Source organism: Hordeum vulgare, chromosome 2H, assembly GCF_904849725.1.
Source record: "Hordeum vulgare subsp. vulgare chromosome 2H, MorexV3_pseudomolecules_assembly, whole genome shotgun sequence".
Lineage (NCBI taxonomy): Eukaryota > Viridiplantae > Streptophyta > Magnoliopsida > Poales > Poaceae > Hordeum > Hordeum vulgare.
Window position 1 is genome coordinate 5,513,659 of NC_058519.1, and position 18,835 is coordinate 5,532,493.

Sequence of the window (18,835 nt, forward strand, 5' to 3'; positions counted from 1 at the left end):
ATGAGATGGGGGGTCTGAATACTCTATGTGAGAATGTGGACATACTGGCCGATCCAGAGGTGGGAGAGGACAACACCCTACACCAAAGTTCCGAGGAGACACAACCTTTTGTAGTTGACTCCCAAACACCTGGTTATATGGATCAGGGATTTGGGGAGAAACCAAAACGGCCTTGGAAACGGAAAGTATATCCGGTTTCTGCGGTTAGAAGGAGTGCTAGATTTAAGACTGCTAAAATTTTTTATGATGAAAGATGAGAGGAATATTTTGGAATAGCAGAGGTCTTCGAGACTTGGCTAAAACCAGATTTCTAGCTGAGGCAACTTTAGAGCATCACCTTGATTTTATAGCGCTTATGAAGACTGGGAGAGATAATTTTACTTCTCAGTTTCTGAGCTCTCTATCAGCGGGAGTAGAGTTTGACTGGCATTGTATCCCTCCAAGAGGAAGATCCAGTGGGATTTTACTTGGAGTTAGATGTGATACCCTTCAAGTTACAGAAGTGGTATTAGGAGATTTTGCGGTTAAATTCAGGATTACGTCTAACGAGGATGGATTCCAATGGGCCATCATAGCAGTTTATGGGGTTGCTCAGCCAGAGCTTAAACCTAATTTTCTCGCCGATCTAGTGAGTATCTGCGATGAGAGATTACCGCTTTTGATTGGGGGTGATTTCAATATTATTAGGAGAGTTGACGAAAAGAGTAATGCCAATTTTGATGGTAGATGGACATTTATGTTCAATACTATTACCGAGAGCCTGGACCTTAGGGAGATAGTGATCTCTAGTAGGAAATTCACCTGGGCTAATTCCCTACAAAACCATACTTTTGAAAAGTTGGACCGGGTCCTTACCAGTATTGATTGGGAACAGAAATTCCCTCTAGTAACGGTGCGTGCGCTCCAGAGAGCGATTTCTGACCACACACCTTTGTTGTTGGATTCTGGTAGTGCTATTCATATGGGAAACAAGTGTAAATTCTCCTTTGAGTCAAGCTGGTTCTCACGGGAGGGTTTTACAGATATGGTTGCCCGGGAATGGAATAGAGAGTTGGGTGGGATATCCAACGTGGATCGATGGCAATATAAAATTAGACATCTTAGACAATACCTTCGAGGTTGGGGGTTTCGTGGAGCTATAAGGATGAGCAGAATAGGCTCATCAAACTTATAGATGATCTTGACCGTAAGGCCGAGACCATTGTTCTGGATCTCAATGAGCGATCTTTGAAGAATGAAGCTGAACAACGCCTAGGAGTGCTCCTTAGTGAGGAGGAATCAAAATGGGCTACTAGAGCTAAAGCGCGGGCAATTGTTTATGGGGATAATAATACCAAAATTTTCCACTTGATTGCAAATGGAAAGCATAGGAAAAAGAAAATTATCCAGCTCGAGCAAGATGAGGGTACAATAGTGGGTCATGAGAACCTAAAATTGTATATTTCAAACTATTATAAAAAGCTATTTGGTGCTTCTGACCATAGTTTCGTGACTATGGATGAGCATCAAATCGCGGATATTCCTCAAGTTGGAGAGGCGGACAATGAGTTATTATCCGCTGCATTTTCGGAGAAAGAGGTGCTGGAGGCAATTGGGGAGATGAAGAACGGTAAAGCTCCTGGGCCAGACGGGTTTCCAACGGAGTTTTACAAAAAATGATGGCTTATTATCAAGAAGGATCTTATGGCAATGTTTCATGATCTTTATGATGGTCACCTACAACTCTTTCATTTGAATTTTGGTACCATTACGTTGCTACCAAAGAAAGAAGGGGCGACTCGTATTGAGCAGTTTCGCCCAATTTGTTTGCTTAACGTTAGTTTCAAGATTTTCACAAAGGTGGGACCGGATAGACTAACGAAAATGGCACATTCAGTGGTGCAATCTACGCAAACAACGTTTATGCCTGGCCGGAATATTCTAGAAGGTGTCGTTGTTCTGCACGAAACGTTGCATGAAATCCATTCGAAGAAACTTGATGGTGTTATCTTCAATGTGGATTTTGAAAAGGCATACGATAAAGTTAAATGGTCCTTTTTGCAGCAAACCCTGCGCATGAAGGGGTTCGATGAGCTTTGAAGAAAGCATGTCGATTGTTTTATAAAAAAAGGAAGTGTCGGGATTAAGATAAACGATGACGTTGGTCATTTCTTCCAGGCACTGAAGGGTCTTAGACAAGGGGACCCTATGTCTCCTATTTTATTCAACATCGTTGCTGATATGTTGGCCCTTATGATTAAGCGGGCAACCGAGAAGAATCTGATAAGGGGTCTTATCCCGCACCTCGTGGATAGAGGTGTTTCTATATTGCAGTATGCAGATGACACTATTCTTTTTATGGAGCACGATCTGGTAAAAGCTAGAAATTTGAAGCACATTCTTTTCTTGTTTGAGCAGCTATCAGGGCTGAAAATTAATTTTAACAAGAGTGAGGTATTCTGTTTTGGTAGAGCCAAAAATGAACAACACACTTACAATCAATTGTTCGGTTGTGAAACTGGAAATTTGCCCTTCACGTATTTAGGGATTCCTATCCGTCACCGAAAATTATCCAACAAGGAATGGAAATGCATTGAGGATCGTTTTGAAAAGAAGCTAAGTTGCTGGAAGGGCAAGTTGCTGTCTTATGGAGGACGGTTAGTTCTGGTTAATTCGGTATTAACTAGTATGCCTATGTTTCTCCTATCCTTCTTCGAAGTATCCGTGGGGGTGCGAAAAAGATTGGATTTCTTTCGGTCCCATTTTTTCTGGCGAAGCGATGAGCTCAAGACAAAGTACATACTTACTAGATGGGATATTTTGTGTAGACCCAAAGATCAAGGTGCATTTGGAATTGAAAATTTAGAGACCAAAAACAAATGTCTACTAAGCAGATGGCTGTTTAGACTATCTTTGGAAACTGAAGATTTGTGGGTAAAAATTATAAAGAACAAGTACTTACAAAATAAAACGTTATCTCAGGTTACAGCCCGACCAACTGATTCTCCTTTCTGGAAGGGGTTGATGCGGACAAAAAATGCTTTCTTCAGAAGAACTAGGTTCATCATTGGCAATGGTGAATCCACTAGTTTCTGGGAAGATACATGGTTAGGGGGACGCCTTTAGCTTTCCAATATCCGCGGCTGTACCATATTGCACAACGTCGACAAGCGTCCGCTGCGTCAATTCTTAACGAGATTCCTCTAAATATTCAATTTCGTAGATCTCTTATCGGCGATAGATGGACTAGTTGGTTGCATCTCGTGAGAAGGTTGATGAACGTCAACCTTTCTCACAGACCCGATCGTGTTCATTGGATGCTGACCACGAATGTGGTATTTACGGTAAAATCTATGTACATGCATCTCATAGATTCATCACCTATTCCAAAATCAGCGCATATTTGGAAGATCAAAGTTCCTCTTAAAGTTAAAATCTTTATGTGGTTTGTTCACAAAGGGGTAACTCTAACGAAGGATAATCTTGTCAAGCGAAACTGGAATGGTAATACTAGATGCAGCTTTTGTCCGAATAAAGAAAGTATTAAGCACCTCTTTCTCGATTGTCCTATGGCTAAACTGGTTTGGCGCTCGTTGCATATTGCTTTTTAACATCACTCCTCCTAATAATATAAGCACGTTATTTGGGATGTGGTTACAGGGGGTTGATGTACATACTGCAAAACTTATTCGCGTGGGTTCCTGTGCACTGTTGTGGGTTGTATGAAATTGCAGAAATGACTTAGTGTTTAACAGACAACGCGACTTTCACTTCTTGCAGGTTATCTTCAGGGTTACCGCACTGATCCGCACGTGGTCATTACTCACTCCTGTGGAAGCCAGGGAGCCTATGATTACTGGGTGTGTCCGTTGGGAGATGGTAGCACATGGTATCTTCAACCGGTTTGGATGGCGTCATGTTAATAGGATAGGTGTTTAGTCATCTATATATTTTGTCATCTCCGGCTTGGGCAAGAATGACGCCTTGTATCGCTTTATTTTTTTATTTTTTGCTGCACACTTCATGTACCTATTTGAGACTTATTTGCGATTTTAATATATGGTTGTATGCATCTATCGATGCAGAGGCCGGGGCTCAGCCTCCATTTCGAAAAAAAAGTCCAATGAGAAGGAGGATGCTACATTTATTGCCTTGAAAGTTGAATATGTGAGAAGTATTTAATTGGATAGTTAAAACTAGTGTCATCCAATCATAATTTATCTTGGTTGATGAGATTTCAGATTGGAGCCCTATAAACCGGAAAGGAGGGAGTATTAATTTGGACCTACCTACTGTGACGTTTGGGCAGTTGGCTTGTCATTCTCACATGTTTTTCTAGGATCGCAACTTGTGTACTCCATTGGGTACTAGGGCACTATGCCAATATACAGTGCAAGAACATGTAGTTTATAAGCATAGATGTTCGTTTCAAAAAATAAGCATAGATGTTAGCAGCCGTGTGTCACCTACCCTTGAACTCGTCGTAGTCAATAGTTTAAAGACTTCTCTATTTTACGAAGAATCTCTGTGAGAGTTGGCACAGACGTAGTCAATTTATCCAGACTCCATCAGGACCGACCCAGCAGTAGTTTTCCTGCTAGATCGTCTCCTTGCTTTACCATGGATGCTGCCATATCTGCCGTCACAGGTGAAAGCATGAAGAGACACACATACAAACACCAGCTATATATCCAGCTAACCTGCATATTTCAGACTACTTTGCATTTTCTTTTTTTACTCTCGCTTGGCTTGCCTTTCCAGGAACAAACATGGTAAGAAAGACGACCGGTAATGATACTATTGACTGTAGTGCTAGTGCTGAGCCCCAGGGCTGGAGTCACTGCCGCTATATTGCACACCCAGCAAATGAGTTTTATGCGAATTTCATCATGTCCCATGCTCTAACCCTAATCATTACATGTAGGCATCGACTCCTAGTTTGAAACAGCAAACAAAATCAAGTCTCTATATCGTCCGATGTTGCATCATACTTTTTTAGTTTTTCTATTTTGTACCAATGCGAAGAATGCACATGGTGCAACGGATTTCAGTTAAAGACTAAACTAGCATAAAATAAGCCACATGTATACTGGTTTCGTTCTGAAGGACTAAAGGAGCAAAATTAAAATTCTAGGCAATTTTTCTATGCTGTATGTATACATATAAATGTAGAAAGTTGGCTGGACAGTCTCAGCCACCCTCGTTGCAGATAAAAGATGAAGAATATTGTTTCCTTGCCTATTTCTTGCGCCCTGCTTCTCGACTAGCGTTCATCTAGCCCAGGCAATTTCCACGGTCAAACTTTGCTACAGTAGAGTGCAATATAAGTGTAGGAGTCAATAGAAACACAATAACCATTTGGAACATAATTAATATAAACATTAAAAATGCTACTCTCCGTTCCTAAATATAAGACCTTTTAGATATTCTAATATAGACTAGATACGGAGCAAAATACATCCGTATGTAGTTCATATTGGAATATCTAAAGGTCTTATATTTACGAACCGTGGGAGTAGCCAATTTTTCCATGCTGTCTATATACATATAAGTGTAGATTGGTGTCTGGACAGTCTCAGCAACCCTAGTTGCAGCTAAAATCATCTTCATCTGCAAGACTAGGCAGAAGCGAGTCTAGTTAACTTTGTCTAGAGACTAGAAGGCAGATTATCCCATCAATATCAAACATGGAGGTTGCCATGTCTGTAGTTGCAAGTGAAGTGGTGAGTCGGTTCATCTCCTTCCTCATGGACAAGTACCAATCCTCCAGCCATGCAGAGTCAGAGGAGAAGGTGCTGGAGAGGTTGCAGCATCTCCTGATGAGAGCTTGCACCATCGTCGAGGAGGCGGAAACACGATACATAACAAACTCCGGGATGATGATGCAGCTCAAGATGCTCTCAGAGGCCATGTACCGAGGATACAGTGTGCTAGGTCACTCGAGGTACCGAGCACTCCAAGCTGGTGCGCGCATTGAAAAGGTTAGCAGCAACGATTCATCTAGCAGCAGTTTGTATTTAGCCAAGCGCTCACGAACAACAACTGATAAGGTCACATGCCTTGAGTCACGTGGTGCCTTGGAAAGTTTAGAATTTGCTATTGCTAACATGGTAGAATTTATTGTGCTTCTGGGTGGGTGCGAGCGCATGTCTCGTAGGCCATATGACGTTTATCTTTACACCGACAACTTCATGTTCAGCCGACATGCTGAAAAGCAAAAGCTCTTGAGCTTTTTGTTGCAGCACAACGACCCTCATGGGGATCATGCAGTGGCAGTTCTTCCGGTCATAGGTGGTCCAACAACTGGGAAGAAAACTTTGGTTGCCCATGTGTGCGGTGATGAAAGGGTTCGCTCACGCTTCTCTTCTGTACTGCACTTAGATGGAGACAACCTTTTGAGCATACTTGACCATGGAAGAACTATGGTAGGGACGATGTTGGTAGTTATCGAGTTTGCTTCCGATATAGGTGACGATGATTGGCAAAAGTTTCACTCATTTTTCGAAAGAACGGGCAGAGGAAGCAAGATAATCATCTTAAGTAAACTTAAAATATTAGTCAGGTTTGGATCGGTGATACCAATTTTCCTTACTGTTCTATCAAAGGATGAGTTGAGATACCTTTTCATGGCACTGGCATTCGGGAGTGTAGACCGTGCAGAACATCCACGGTTAGTTGAAATAGGAGATGAATTTGTCAAGGTGTTGAATAATATGCAAGGTTCACTTATCGCAGCAAATTCATACGCTGACGTGCTGAGAAAAAATCTCAATGTTCAGTTTTGGCGTTCCACATTGGACAAGGGGAAAAGATTTCTTAAAAGAAACCTATCCATATCAGGTGTCCAACCAAGCACACATTTAGCACAAGGCCATCGAGTGGACATAACAGACTTTGCTTTGCATCCACTTAGCATGACACGTTATACAATTAATGTTTCAATCAAGGAGGAATCACCAAGTGTGACATTGGGAGGAATTATAGCAGATCCAAGTGTTAGACCGGAAGGAGACTTTATTCTAACTTCATGGGTATCAAGGTTGCCCCCTCATAAATCATTTGTTTATTTTGTTACAAGTCATGCTCAGGACACATGTGAAGGTAGTGCTTTGTCAGGGAGGAAGCGACGAGGAGTGCCAATTTAAGTTTTGTTTAGAGCTCATGTAATGTAACTCTTTTTGTAGTTTTCTTATACATGGCAAACGGTTGTCTTGATGTATAACATTGAACTAAATGTATTACAGATCTCAACTACCATACAATAAACTTGTATTATGTTGCATCAGATCCAATCTTTTTACACATCGTGAACTAAATGTTCTACGAGATCACCCCCCCCCCCTCCTCTCTCCCCCCTTCCTCCCTCCTCCTCCCCTCGCCTTCATCGGGGCCTCGTTCCCGCTCCTCTCGCCCTCCCCCGGCTGGCACAGGATAGGCTGGGCGTGCGGGGGCGTTGCACTGGCACGGGGAGCAGCGGTGCGACGACGGATGCTTTGGGCGGCAGCGCGCGTGGTTATTGCCATGGCGCCCCAGACAAGCTCTTGCGGTTGTAGGTCTGTGGTGGTGCCGCACCCGTCGGATCCGGCTAGATCTGGTGCCGACGTCTCGGCGGGTGGCGGGGGCTGCATGCGGCCAGTGCCACGGGCGGCCTTCCCTGCCGTGGCTAGAGGCTGGTGGGGCAGGTGGCATGGCGGTGGGGCCTCCAGTTCTAGTGGTGTAGGTGCGGTGGCGGCGGCCTCCTTCGGCGATCCTACCCCTCCTTGGCGACAGGGGAGGTGGTGCCAATGGTTCCGGGCGTTGTACTTGGGTGTGTGGGCGGCGAGTCAGCGGCGAGCACGAATCTCGGTCATGGGCGGCCTCATGTGCCCATCCTCGGATATGAAGAAGGGACCTCCGCGTTTTATGGCCGGTTCCCCGCGACCTCATGTGGCTGGTTTGGTGGTTGGTCAGGGGTGGGCTACAGATGGCGGAAACCCTTGGCGGGCTGTAGCAGCCACGATGCCCGCAGCGCTACGTCGCCGTTCTACTTCTTGGAGTCGGTATCGACTCCTAGCCCATGTCCCCTCTCCCTTGTCCAGGGTGAAAATCCAAATCCCCTTGGATTGGGCGGCGAGAGCGCCTTGGCGTCGCTTTCTTCTTGAAGATTCCGCCTTTGGGACAGGTGAGTGGTCGCGGTTTCGGCGTGGTCGGTTTGCCAGATTGTTCAGTTGTTCCTGCTCGACAACGTTCGGTGAACCTGGTGGTTGTGGCCCGAGGCCGTGGCGTTGATTGGAGTGGATTTGCCGGCGTGGTGGCCTGTTGCCTTCCTCTACGAGTCCATCCGGGCTCAAGGGGCGAGCTCTTGGATGGCTCAGCAATGGCATAGGAGTTGACGGTTGTGCTCTAATTCTCCTACGGCGGTCTATTCCATTAGCTTGAATGTTTCGGCGGCATGCCCTGGGGTTGCCAGGGTCCTTGATGTCCGAGATGCTAGGGTGGTGAGGACTGTTGTTGTTCTGTAACATCTTGTATATATCCTCTGTTGCCAATATTTTTTCCCTTTTTTTGTTGTATCCATGATTGTGTGCTCGGTTGTTGCTTTATAACATAAAGAGGGGCAAAACCCTTTTTCGTCAACTAAATGTTGTATAGAGGCATATGCAGGTAATTTACCTTAAAGTACTAGTTACTAATGAAACATAAATTAAACTAAGAGGCATATGCAGGTTGTCTACATAGTTCCTCGACGATGTATACTAAAACCCTGTTTGGCTTCCAAGGTTTGAATTCGAATTGGATCGCAAACACAAGGGCGCAGAGCAGACATGTTATCTCCCACCTCTCGTCGATGACATCATTTGTCTGCCTCGTCTTCTGTGACCTTAGGGTCATGAAGGCGCGGCGGCAACGGCTCTCTCAAGATGGAATATTGTTTTTTCTGCCTAGCCCCACTCGCGGCGGTGCATCAATTGTTCTATGACAATGTGTAGAGGTGTGTCTTCGGCACATCTCGTGTGCTTTGGTCGCCGTTGACTTTGGTGGATCCGATTGGATCCGACCTTTGTTCGTCTAAGTTCGTGTGCCTGCAAGTTGGATCATTCCGGTCTATGCTTATCTTCATCAGTGACGGTTATTGTTATGATGCGCTCATTCAGTGGGGTCTTAAAAGGACAGTTTTTCGACACTGTATGACAATAATGCTCGTTTGACTCTGGCGAGGGAAGGACGGTGATTGCATTATGCTAGATATTGGCATTTCCTATTTCAAAATAATAATTTAATTCTTTTCAAAAGTATAAACATGTAATTATGCACTTTTTTTTTTACTAAAACGCATGGTATTCAAAATTAAAATACCCATATCTAGACCAGACAAAACTATATGGTATTTTTTGAGTGATCTATTAGAGCGTGGCAGCTATGTTTTCTTCTGACTTGTTTTCTTTTCATTTTTTTTATTTTCGTCAAATACATGTCCACTTTTGTTAATATATTTTTACAATTTTTTCTACATGTGCAATATTTTTTGATACATGTTGAACATTGTTCAAAAGTAAAATACATGAAGAACATTTTTCCGGAAATATGTTAAGCAATATTTAAATACAAGTTGGTTTTTTCTGAGTGAAACGAAACATCATTTTAACAACGTGAATGTTTTTGTACATTGTAAAAACATTTTGAGAAAATGTCAGGAAAATATCTTATGAAATATGTGAACTTTTATTTCAAAAGTTCCATTTTTGAAATGGTATGAATCATTTTGAAATTAGATGAATAATTATTTCAGTTTATAAACATTTATAAAACTTTCAGACATATTTATTCAAAATGCATGAATATTGTTTAAATGCCACAACAAACACTTGAAAAATCTTGAAAATCTTGCACATTGTGTTAACATTTGTCAAATTCAGGATCAACATTATTTAAAACTTTAGGTAAATTGAGATTTGAAATCTATGAAACTAGAATATTTATAAATATAAATAAAAGGAAAATAAAAAGAAAAAAAATAGTAAACGAACGAGAGAACCCTCAAAACTAGTATAACGGAACGATGGACAATAACGGCACCGGGTCTAGATCATACCTTTCCTGCCTTCAGGTCTATATGTCACCCGTACTGATACCAAACAGGAACCGCCTACATGTGATAGTAGTAGGCTGACACATTTCTATGGGTGTATTTTCGCTCGGATCCCTTGGTCCGGTTTACTACGGTTGTTTCTATTTGTTTTTTCACCGGTTCTTCTTGGTTATCGTGTTTTTTCATTTTTCCTTTTTTTTTGTTTCATTTATGGTGTTTTGGGTTTTTCTCTCTGTCTGTGTTATACTTTGTTTTTCTTTTGTTGCTTTCTTCATTTTCGTTGTTTCTCCAGGTTTCTTATTCTTCTTTTGTTTCATGTCGGTGTTTATTAAGTTTAATTTTTATTTTTGGACACATGTCTATATTTTTATATGTATTGTATATTTGTGTATGCATTACGAATATTTTTAACACATGTTTTAATTTTTACAAATAAATAATTCACATTCTTTGAAATACTTGTTAACCCCTTTCTAAATATAATTGAACATATTCTTTAATGAATATTTTCTGAAGTATACAAACTTGTTTTACATTGTACATACATGTTTTTCTAAATGTTCGAAACATGCAAACATTTTTTAAATGCAATATTTTTTTCTGAATTACACAAACATTTTTTTACAGAAGATTTATTCACATTCTATATATTCTGTATACATGATTAAACTTTTTTTTGTATGCATGATTAACCCTTTTATAAAATATTTATTCACATTGTATATGTTCTGTATACATAAAATACTTTTTTCTATACAAGTTTAACATTTTTCAGATGCAAGTTTAACAATTTTATAATTTTGTATAAAATGTGTTTTAAAATGGAAAAGATTAAACAATAATAAGGAAAAGTAAATAAATAAAAGAATAGAAAGTAACATGCAAGGGCAGAGCCAGAGTTTAGGCAAAACACGGTTTTATTCTATTTTGCAGTTGGAGTGTGTCTATCGATAGCTAATATTGGTCAATAATTGGACATACGTGCCAAGAAGAGTAGAAGACAAATTTGATAGTCAAATTACTCTGAAATACTACATAAAATTTCTTTCTACAAAACATTGTCATATGGAAGTTTAAGATATACAAAAAAAAAATCATGTATAATAACAAGAAAGTGACTGGCTTTTAGCTTCCATTTCTATAGTTTTGAATGGAAAATCATCTCTAATTGTGTTAGGTAATTTTATTGTTCTGTTGGCAAATATCTACCAATTTTCCCAGATTTATTGTTCTGTTAGGACCCTGCCACCGCGACGAATCACAAATTAAATCACACAACCAAAATAACTAAGATCTAATGTAGAAGTTCAACACGATACAAGATGAGAATTGAGAGATATTAGTAGATAGTGTGATGCATTAATCTTGCCTAGTTCACTGGATGCAGCTTGAAGAATTGATGAATGAAGCAGCATGCATTGCCAAATGAATCAGATCTTAAGAACTAATAAGAACGGAGACATGGATGAAGCTACAAAAAAGTTTGATACGGTCATGTCTATGACAGCGGGGTCATCTTCTGTAAATGAACCATGATTAGTATGAAATTAGTGAAGGATTTTCAAATTTCATCAGGGTCAATTGACCAAGTGTATACAATGCAGCTCCGTTCTTGAAGGGAGAGCAGAAGCGGACAGATGGCAAAGGCATAGACGGCAGCAGCGCATCTCTAATCCACTCATGTGCTAATCACGGAAGATAATGCCTAGAGCGAGGAGACTAATCGGAGGCCAATCGTCCAATCTGGACTTATCATGGACTTGAAAGCGAGTAGCTGGCAATTAACCACTGCATATTCAATCTTTTTCCTTTATTTCTATCTTTTTTCCTTCTTAATTTACTTTTATTATATATGTTTGTAAAATATTATGAATTATATAATCCACGAAATTACTTAATTTTGAAAAGAATACATCACAGATATAAAAATTATGCAGTGTAAAAACATCTTTGACGCAACTTTAAAAATGTGTATACCATTCTGAAAAAATGTTTGTGACATTCAAAAAATGTTCGCTTGTGTAAAAAGGTATCGTATTGACATTTAAAGAAACTGTTTATACAATATAAAAAATGTTGATGTAATTTTAAAAGAATGTTCCGTGCATTCAAAAAAATGTTGGCGCAACTGTATGGCTGATTTGTTCGACAAAGGTGCCCCCTTCTCTCTTCTCCACTCGTTACTGCATTTCCTCGGAAAAATCGTGCGATGCTATAGATTCCTATGCTTAGCTTTGAGGCCAAATGTAGGGTCGTGTCTGTGTGAAACTCTGAATTCCATATGCACATGTGAAGCAGCATGATGGTTGAGAATGATAGAGGTCGAGAATGTCATGATGGTTGCGATTGTAGATCTTGAAGCTTTGGTGAAAGAGTGTCTTGGTTGCAATGAAGACTGGGTACCAGGTGTTTGGTGACTTGCAGCGGCAGCCTTGACAAGCACGATAGATAGCATTGGAGGACTGCATTTTGGGCAGTGTCCCTCGAGTACCGAGTGTCAGTTTCCAAGGTAAAAAAACCAAGGTTTGGCCTTCATTGGTTTTATCTGGCAATGGCCTTGTTGAAGGCATTGTTTTATGGGTATTCTCGGACTTTCTCCAGGGTAAAAAATCAAGACCTTCGTTCGGACAATGATAACACCTTGTCCGTTGTTTTCTTCTTGAAGGCGTTGCTTTTGAATAACCTATCTTGTAATCCGGATATTTTCTTCGATGGTGGTTACAGTTGCTACTGATGCTAGTGATTGATTACCGGGGTGGGGTCTTTTTCTTCTGTTCTTTTTATTTTGTTTTTTTGTTGTGTATATCCTTTATGTCTTTAGGACGTCTTGCTAGTACAGTGGCCGGATGTAACTAATATCTTCACGATATTAATATATTTTCTTTGTTAAAAAATATACAGTGATAATTAAAATGTAAAATTTGTCATTTAACAGTATTTTGACCTACCTACTGTGAATACTAAAAACACAAGCCAATGTTTTTCGTGCCACTAGGGAAGTTGGCTCGTCATTCTCACGTGTTTTTACTAGTACCCCAACTTGTGTACTCCATGGGGTACTAGACAAATATACAATACAAATATGTGCAGTTTATAAGGATACATGATAGCAGCCGTGTCTCACCCACCCTCGAACTCATCGCAGTCAATTGTTTGATGACTTGTCTATTGTGAGACGAAACTCAGCAAGACTTGGCACAAGCTAGTTAATTTGTCCATAGTCCATGGACATCGACCATCGACTTCCCTCATCGATTGTCTTCCTGAAGCAGCTATGGAGGCTGCCATATCTGTAGTCACAACCAATCTTCCTTGAATCATGCACAATCAGAGGAGAAGATGATGGAGAGATTGCAGCACCTCCTGACGAGAGTCAGCATGGTCGTTGAGGAGGCGGATGGGCGGTATATAACTAACTCTGGGATGTTATTGCAGCTCAAGATGCTCTCAGAGGCCATGTACAAAGGATACCGCGTGCTGGACACCTTGAGGTACAAAACCCTCCAAGACAGTGCAGGCTTTGAAAATGTTAGTTTCAACGACTCATCTAGTAGCAGCTTGTATTTATCTATTCCTTTCAAGCGTTCTCGAACATACAGTGAGAAGGATGACAAGCCCATGCGCCTCGAGTCAGATTGTACCTTGGAAAGTTTAGAAACTGTTGTTGCTCACATGGCAGAATTTGTTGTGATTCTGGGTGGATGTGAGTGCATGCCTCGTAGGCTATATGATGTTTACCTTTACACCAACAACTTCATGTTCGGCCGAGATGCTGAAAAGCAAAAGCTCTTGACCTTCTTATTGGAGCACAACAACCCTCCTGGTGATCATGCAGTAGCAGTCTCTTCCGATCATAGGTGGTGTTGGAGTCGGGAAGAAAACATTAGTTGCTCATGTGTGTGGAAACGAGAGGGTTCGCTCACACTTCTGCTCTATTTTGCACCTGAGTGGAGACAACCTCATGACGGTACTTGATCATGGAAGGACCATGTTTGGTATGATGTTGATAGTTATTGAGTTTTCTTCCGATGTGGATGATAATGAATGGGAAAAGTTTCATTCCATTCTTAGAAGAATAAGCAGAAGGAAACAAGATCATCATCATAAGTAAACTGAAAAGATTAGTCCGGTTTCAGTCGGTGCAACCTATTTATCTAAGTGTTTTGTCTTATGATGAGTTGAGATATCTCTTCAAGACACTGACATTCAGGAGCATAGATCCCACAGAACATCCACGACTAGTACAAATAGCAGATTGGTTTGTCAAGGAGTTGCACACTATGCAAGGCGCACTTGTTGCAACAAATGTGACACTGGGGAACTTCTCACTGATCCTAGCGTTAGACCCAAAGAACATTTCATTCTAATTTCTTGGGAATCAAGGATACCCCCTCGCAATACATTTGCCCATTTTGTTACAAGTTATGATTCGGACACAAGTGAAGGTAGTTCTTTACAGTCTGGGAGGAAATGGCGATGAGTGCCCATCTAATTTTATCAAAACTCATGTAATGTAATTATTGTTGTAAATTACTCTATACATTATAAACAAATGTGTTCATGTATATGGAGCACCATTAAACTAAATGTATTACCGATCTCATGTAACGTACAATAAACTTGTATGTTTTGCTAGATGGAACTATCCACCACATGCTCTTCTAGACTTTATTTCTACTTGTCTCAGTAATGTCACGTTACAAGAGGTGCATGCAGGCATCATCATCATCATCATCATCATCATCATCATCGCACTTTACTAAAGTTGATACTGATTATGATATGCGATGTGTTGTGCTATTGTGTGGATGTGGATTCCACAAAGAACTTAGATTGGATCAGATTATAGTTGCAATTACATTGCACAATTATATGAAGAAACCGACCAGGCGCCCGGATCCAACATAGGTTAGTGCCTCCCACAAAATCTGTAAATTCAGCTAGATTTTAGAAACAGGAACCATTTCAGTTTCAAATTACGAACGAAATACGTCCTCTTTGAGGTGATGAGATTGTATTGCGCTGTAAGGCTTGGGATGTGGTGGCTCTCTCCTTCAAGCAAGCCATGGAGAGGTGGACAGAAAGAGGAAAATTCAAGGCCATCCACTAGGGAAACGAAAACATTAAGTTCTTCCACAGATTGCCTCACATTTTATCGAGAGAAACATGATCCACTCCCACGATGTAGGTGATGACTTCGTTGTCGCGCATGCAGGAAAACCCATCTGCTCCACATCTTCTATGCATGGTGGCCTTCTGGACCAATCGGGGAACACCAGCTAGTGCATGCTTTGACTTGACCGCTCTCTTCGTTGGCACGCCCTGTGTACATGGGCTAAATATCACGGCCCAATAAACCACCGAGGATGTCAAAGCCACGATTAGTGGCACGGACCGGGCCAGTGCCTCTGGCCTTGATGGGCTAGGCCCTTGCTTCTACCATTTGGCTTGGTGCACCATCATCCTTGATATTTAGTGCCTATTTGACATTTTTGACACTCGCAGTGTCGATCTTGGCAGTTTGAATAAAGCCGATATTGTCGTCCTCCCCAAAGAAGACGACATCTCCTACCATGTATCGTTCCGTCTAGTGTCCCTCTAGAATTGCAACATCAAACCCATGCAAGTCCCTCACCTCTAGGCTTCAAAGCGAGATTTCCTCGCCGATTGGGGCTGATCAGTTCAGCTCCATCATCAGGTGCAACATATGGATAATTTTGTTTCCGCCATGGACCTTGTGAAGTGCTTTGCACAATCAGAAATGACGCATGATAGTGATTAAGCTTGATTTTGTGAATGCTTTTGACTCCATTGACTGGGCTAGCCACCGCGAGATCCTGCATCTGTGTGGATTTCCCTGATCTCTACTGTGACTGGTGGATGCACTCAAACACCTCAAAATCGGCGATCCTCAATGTCATCCTGGAGAGATGGATCATTCGCAAGCGCGACATGCGGTGGGGGAACCCCTTTGTTCACCTATCTCTTCCTCGTGGTGGCTGGCATCATGTAGAACCTTACGGTGTCTCTTTAGATGCTAAATATAGTGGTGAAGTTAGTTTGGAAAGGAGAAAACTTCCTAGTGTGAGTTTTGCCGGAATTCAATTCTGGACAGAAACTTCAAGGAATATTTGGGCAAACCTAAAAGTTGAATCTCTGGCTGATCTCTTGGACTTAATGGTTTGGTTGGAAGGACTAGCAGTGCAAAAAAAATTCAAAAATAACACGGCAAGGGAAAATGGGGTTGCAGTTCAAACCACAAATTGGACCAGATTTCAAAACTTGATGTTGGGCTCAAAATTTACAAATGACCAAGAGGATTTTTGCAAAAAAGTGATATGTGGGCACCATTTGACCTCTACAATTTTTTGTGGAATTTGGAAAGAAATATTTAAAATAGTTGTAGTGCAACAAGGGTAATTTCAGATTGAAAAATGGTATTAAAAGGGTTAGTTGTGGGCAAGTTTTATAATAAAAATATTCGTACTATATTAGTAAATGTAATAGAATGATTTAAGGAAAATATTCAGAACCCAAATGATTTTCCAAAAATATTTACTTGGAGGGAAGAATTTTTTAAAGGAAGGTTCTGAAATTAGCAAGGAGATAAATTATATTAAAAAGTTTTGTTTCGGGCCAAATTTTAGTTAATAATAATATGGTTAATTTTTTGAGGCATGACAATACCTCACTTCATCCATCACAGTCCCACCGCCAAGGTTCCATGACAAACCACAAAAGGTTAAAACTACACAACATCCAAAGATGTGACAAGCAAGATCAACTCACTCATGAGTAGACAAGTTTTGTTTGTGTAGAGTCAAACAGGCTCATTTTAGTGGTGACTTTATATGGTTGTGGTACATGGGGGAATTGGCACAACCACGAAAAGTTTAGGCACGCATTTATGTTGGTCAATTTAACAAAGTAGGCCTCGTCTCCTAAAACTATCTATTGGGCCAGGCCTCATAAGCACTAGCACCTTCGTGCTCGCTCTCTTGACACCCCCTCCCCCCTCCTCGAAGAGGCAAGTCGCTTCCTCTTGCGTATCCCTTTGATGCCTTATATGTTTCCCAAGTTTATTTGGCCAATGCGTTTAAGCTCCACGGGATATCGAAGTTGGTGTTTGATTGTGATCCTCTGTTCGACACGCAAGTGTGGAAGGCACTCACAAAGCTCTCTCACACTAAAGTACACATGAGTCTAGCTCATCTGTTGACCGACAGCCATACAGAGCACATCAATAAGTTCATTCAGACCTACCTTTGATGTTTCATCAGCTTGTACCTGAGCAACTAGAGTCAATGGGTACCTCAGGTGGAGTTTTCTTACAATACATCATACCACTCGACTATCAAGACAACGTCGTTTCTCGCTAGTGGCACCAATTCGACATCTCCTTAGAATCAGTGCTAGTGGCACTAAATTTACACTTTAGGATCCTCGCCTAGCGACCATGCTACTCCCACAACATCTACATTGGCTCAATAGGGGGTGAAGGTTTTTCATATAATTTATCTCCTTGCTAATTTCAGAACCTTCCTTTAAAAAATTCTTCCCTCCAAGTAAATATTTTTGGAAAATCGATTGGGTTCTCGATATTTTCCTTAAATCAGCAATAATATGGGCAATTTTTTGGCGCATGACAATACATCACTTCATCCATCATAGTCCCACCGCCAAGGTGCCATGGCAAAACACAAAAGGTTAAAACTACACAAAATGCAAAGATGTGACAAGCAAAATCAACTCACTCATGAGCAGACAAGTTTTTTTTGTGCTGAGTCAAACAGGGTCATTTTAGTGTTGACTTTATATGGTTGTGGTACATGGGGGAATTGGCGCAACCACGAAAAGTTTAGGCAGGCAGTTATGTTGGTCAATTTAACAAAGTAGGCCTCGTCTACTAAAATTATCTATTGGGCCTGGCCCCATAAGCACCACCACCTTCCTGCTCGCTCTCCTGACACCCCCTGCCCCCTCCCCCAAGAGGCAAGTCGATTCCTCTTGCGTATCCCTTTGATGCCTTATATGTTGCTCAAGTTTATTTGGCCAATGCTTTCAAGCTCCACGGGATATCAAAGTTGGTGTTCGATTGTGATCCTCTGTTCGACATGCAAGTGTGGAAGGCACTCACAAAGCTCTCTCACACTAAAGTACAAATGAGTCTAGCTCATCATCCGTTGACCGATGGCCATACATAGCGCATCAATAAGTTCATTCAGACCTACCTTCAATTTTTCGTCAGTTTGTACCTGAGCAAGTAGAGTCAATGGGTTCCTCAGGTGGAGTTTTGTTACAACGCATCATTTCACTCGACTATCAAGACAACGTCATTCCTCGCTAGTGGCACCACTTCGACATCTCCTTAGAATCAATGCTAGTGGTACTAAATATACACTCACTACTGGAATCAGAGATTTTGCCGTCTGCCTAGTCTTTGCCGTCTGCTAGCTGACGACAAAGACACTCTTTGCCATCAGCTTCAGCAAAATTGACGGCAAAGAACTGGCTGATGGGAAAGAAGGTCTTTGCCAGCAGTCAACTCTTTGTCGTCTGCCGCAGACGGCAAAGAAGGGGCCAACAGACGGCAAAGAAGCTCATCTGGCCGGGGGAACCTTAGGTCAAACTACTCCCCTCTTTGCCGTCTGCTGGCTGACGGCAAAGATGCGAGAGGCAGACGGCAAAGAGTATAGACCCCTTTGCCGTGTGCCAGCAGACGGCAAAGGTCCTGAATCTAGTAACAGCTGTCCCGCCCCCACCGCGGCCCTCTCTCTCTCTCAAACG

The 18,835-nt window shown here is 41.5% G+C and overlaps 1 protein-coding gene and 1 pseudogene across 1 annotated transcript; both read left to right on the forward strand.

The window, feature by feature from the left end:
- Positions 1-4,599: 4,599 nt before the first annotated feature.
- LOC123424831 lies at positions 4,600-6,843 on the forward strand. The gene is made up of 3 exons (XM_045108525.1): positions 4,600-4,633; positions 5,701-6,649; positions 6,759-6,843. The coding sequence occupies exons 1-3, from the start codon at positions 4,600-4,602 to the stop codon at positions 6,841-6,843; spliced, it is 1,068 nt and encodes a 355-aa protein (XP_044964460.1).
- A 657-nt stretch (positions 6,844-7,500) lies between these two features.
- Positions 7,501-14,415, forward strand: LOC123424832 (annotated as a pseudogene).
- The last annotated feature ends 4,420 nt before the right edge of the window (positions 14,416-18,835 follow it).

Coding starts and splice junctions, on each gene's coding strand:
- LOC123424831 (XM_045108525.1), top strand. CDS start 4,600: ATGGATGCTGCCATATCTGCCGTCACAGGTGAAA. Junction 4,634..5,700: donor ATCTGCCGTCACAGGTGAAA/GCATGAAGAGAC, acceptor TTGCAAGTGAAG/TGGTGAGTCGGTTCATCTCC. Junction 6,650..6,758: donor GACCGTGCAGAACATCCACG/GTTAGTTGAAAT, acceptor CTCAATGTTCAG/TTTTGGCGTTCCACATTGGA.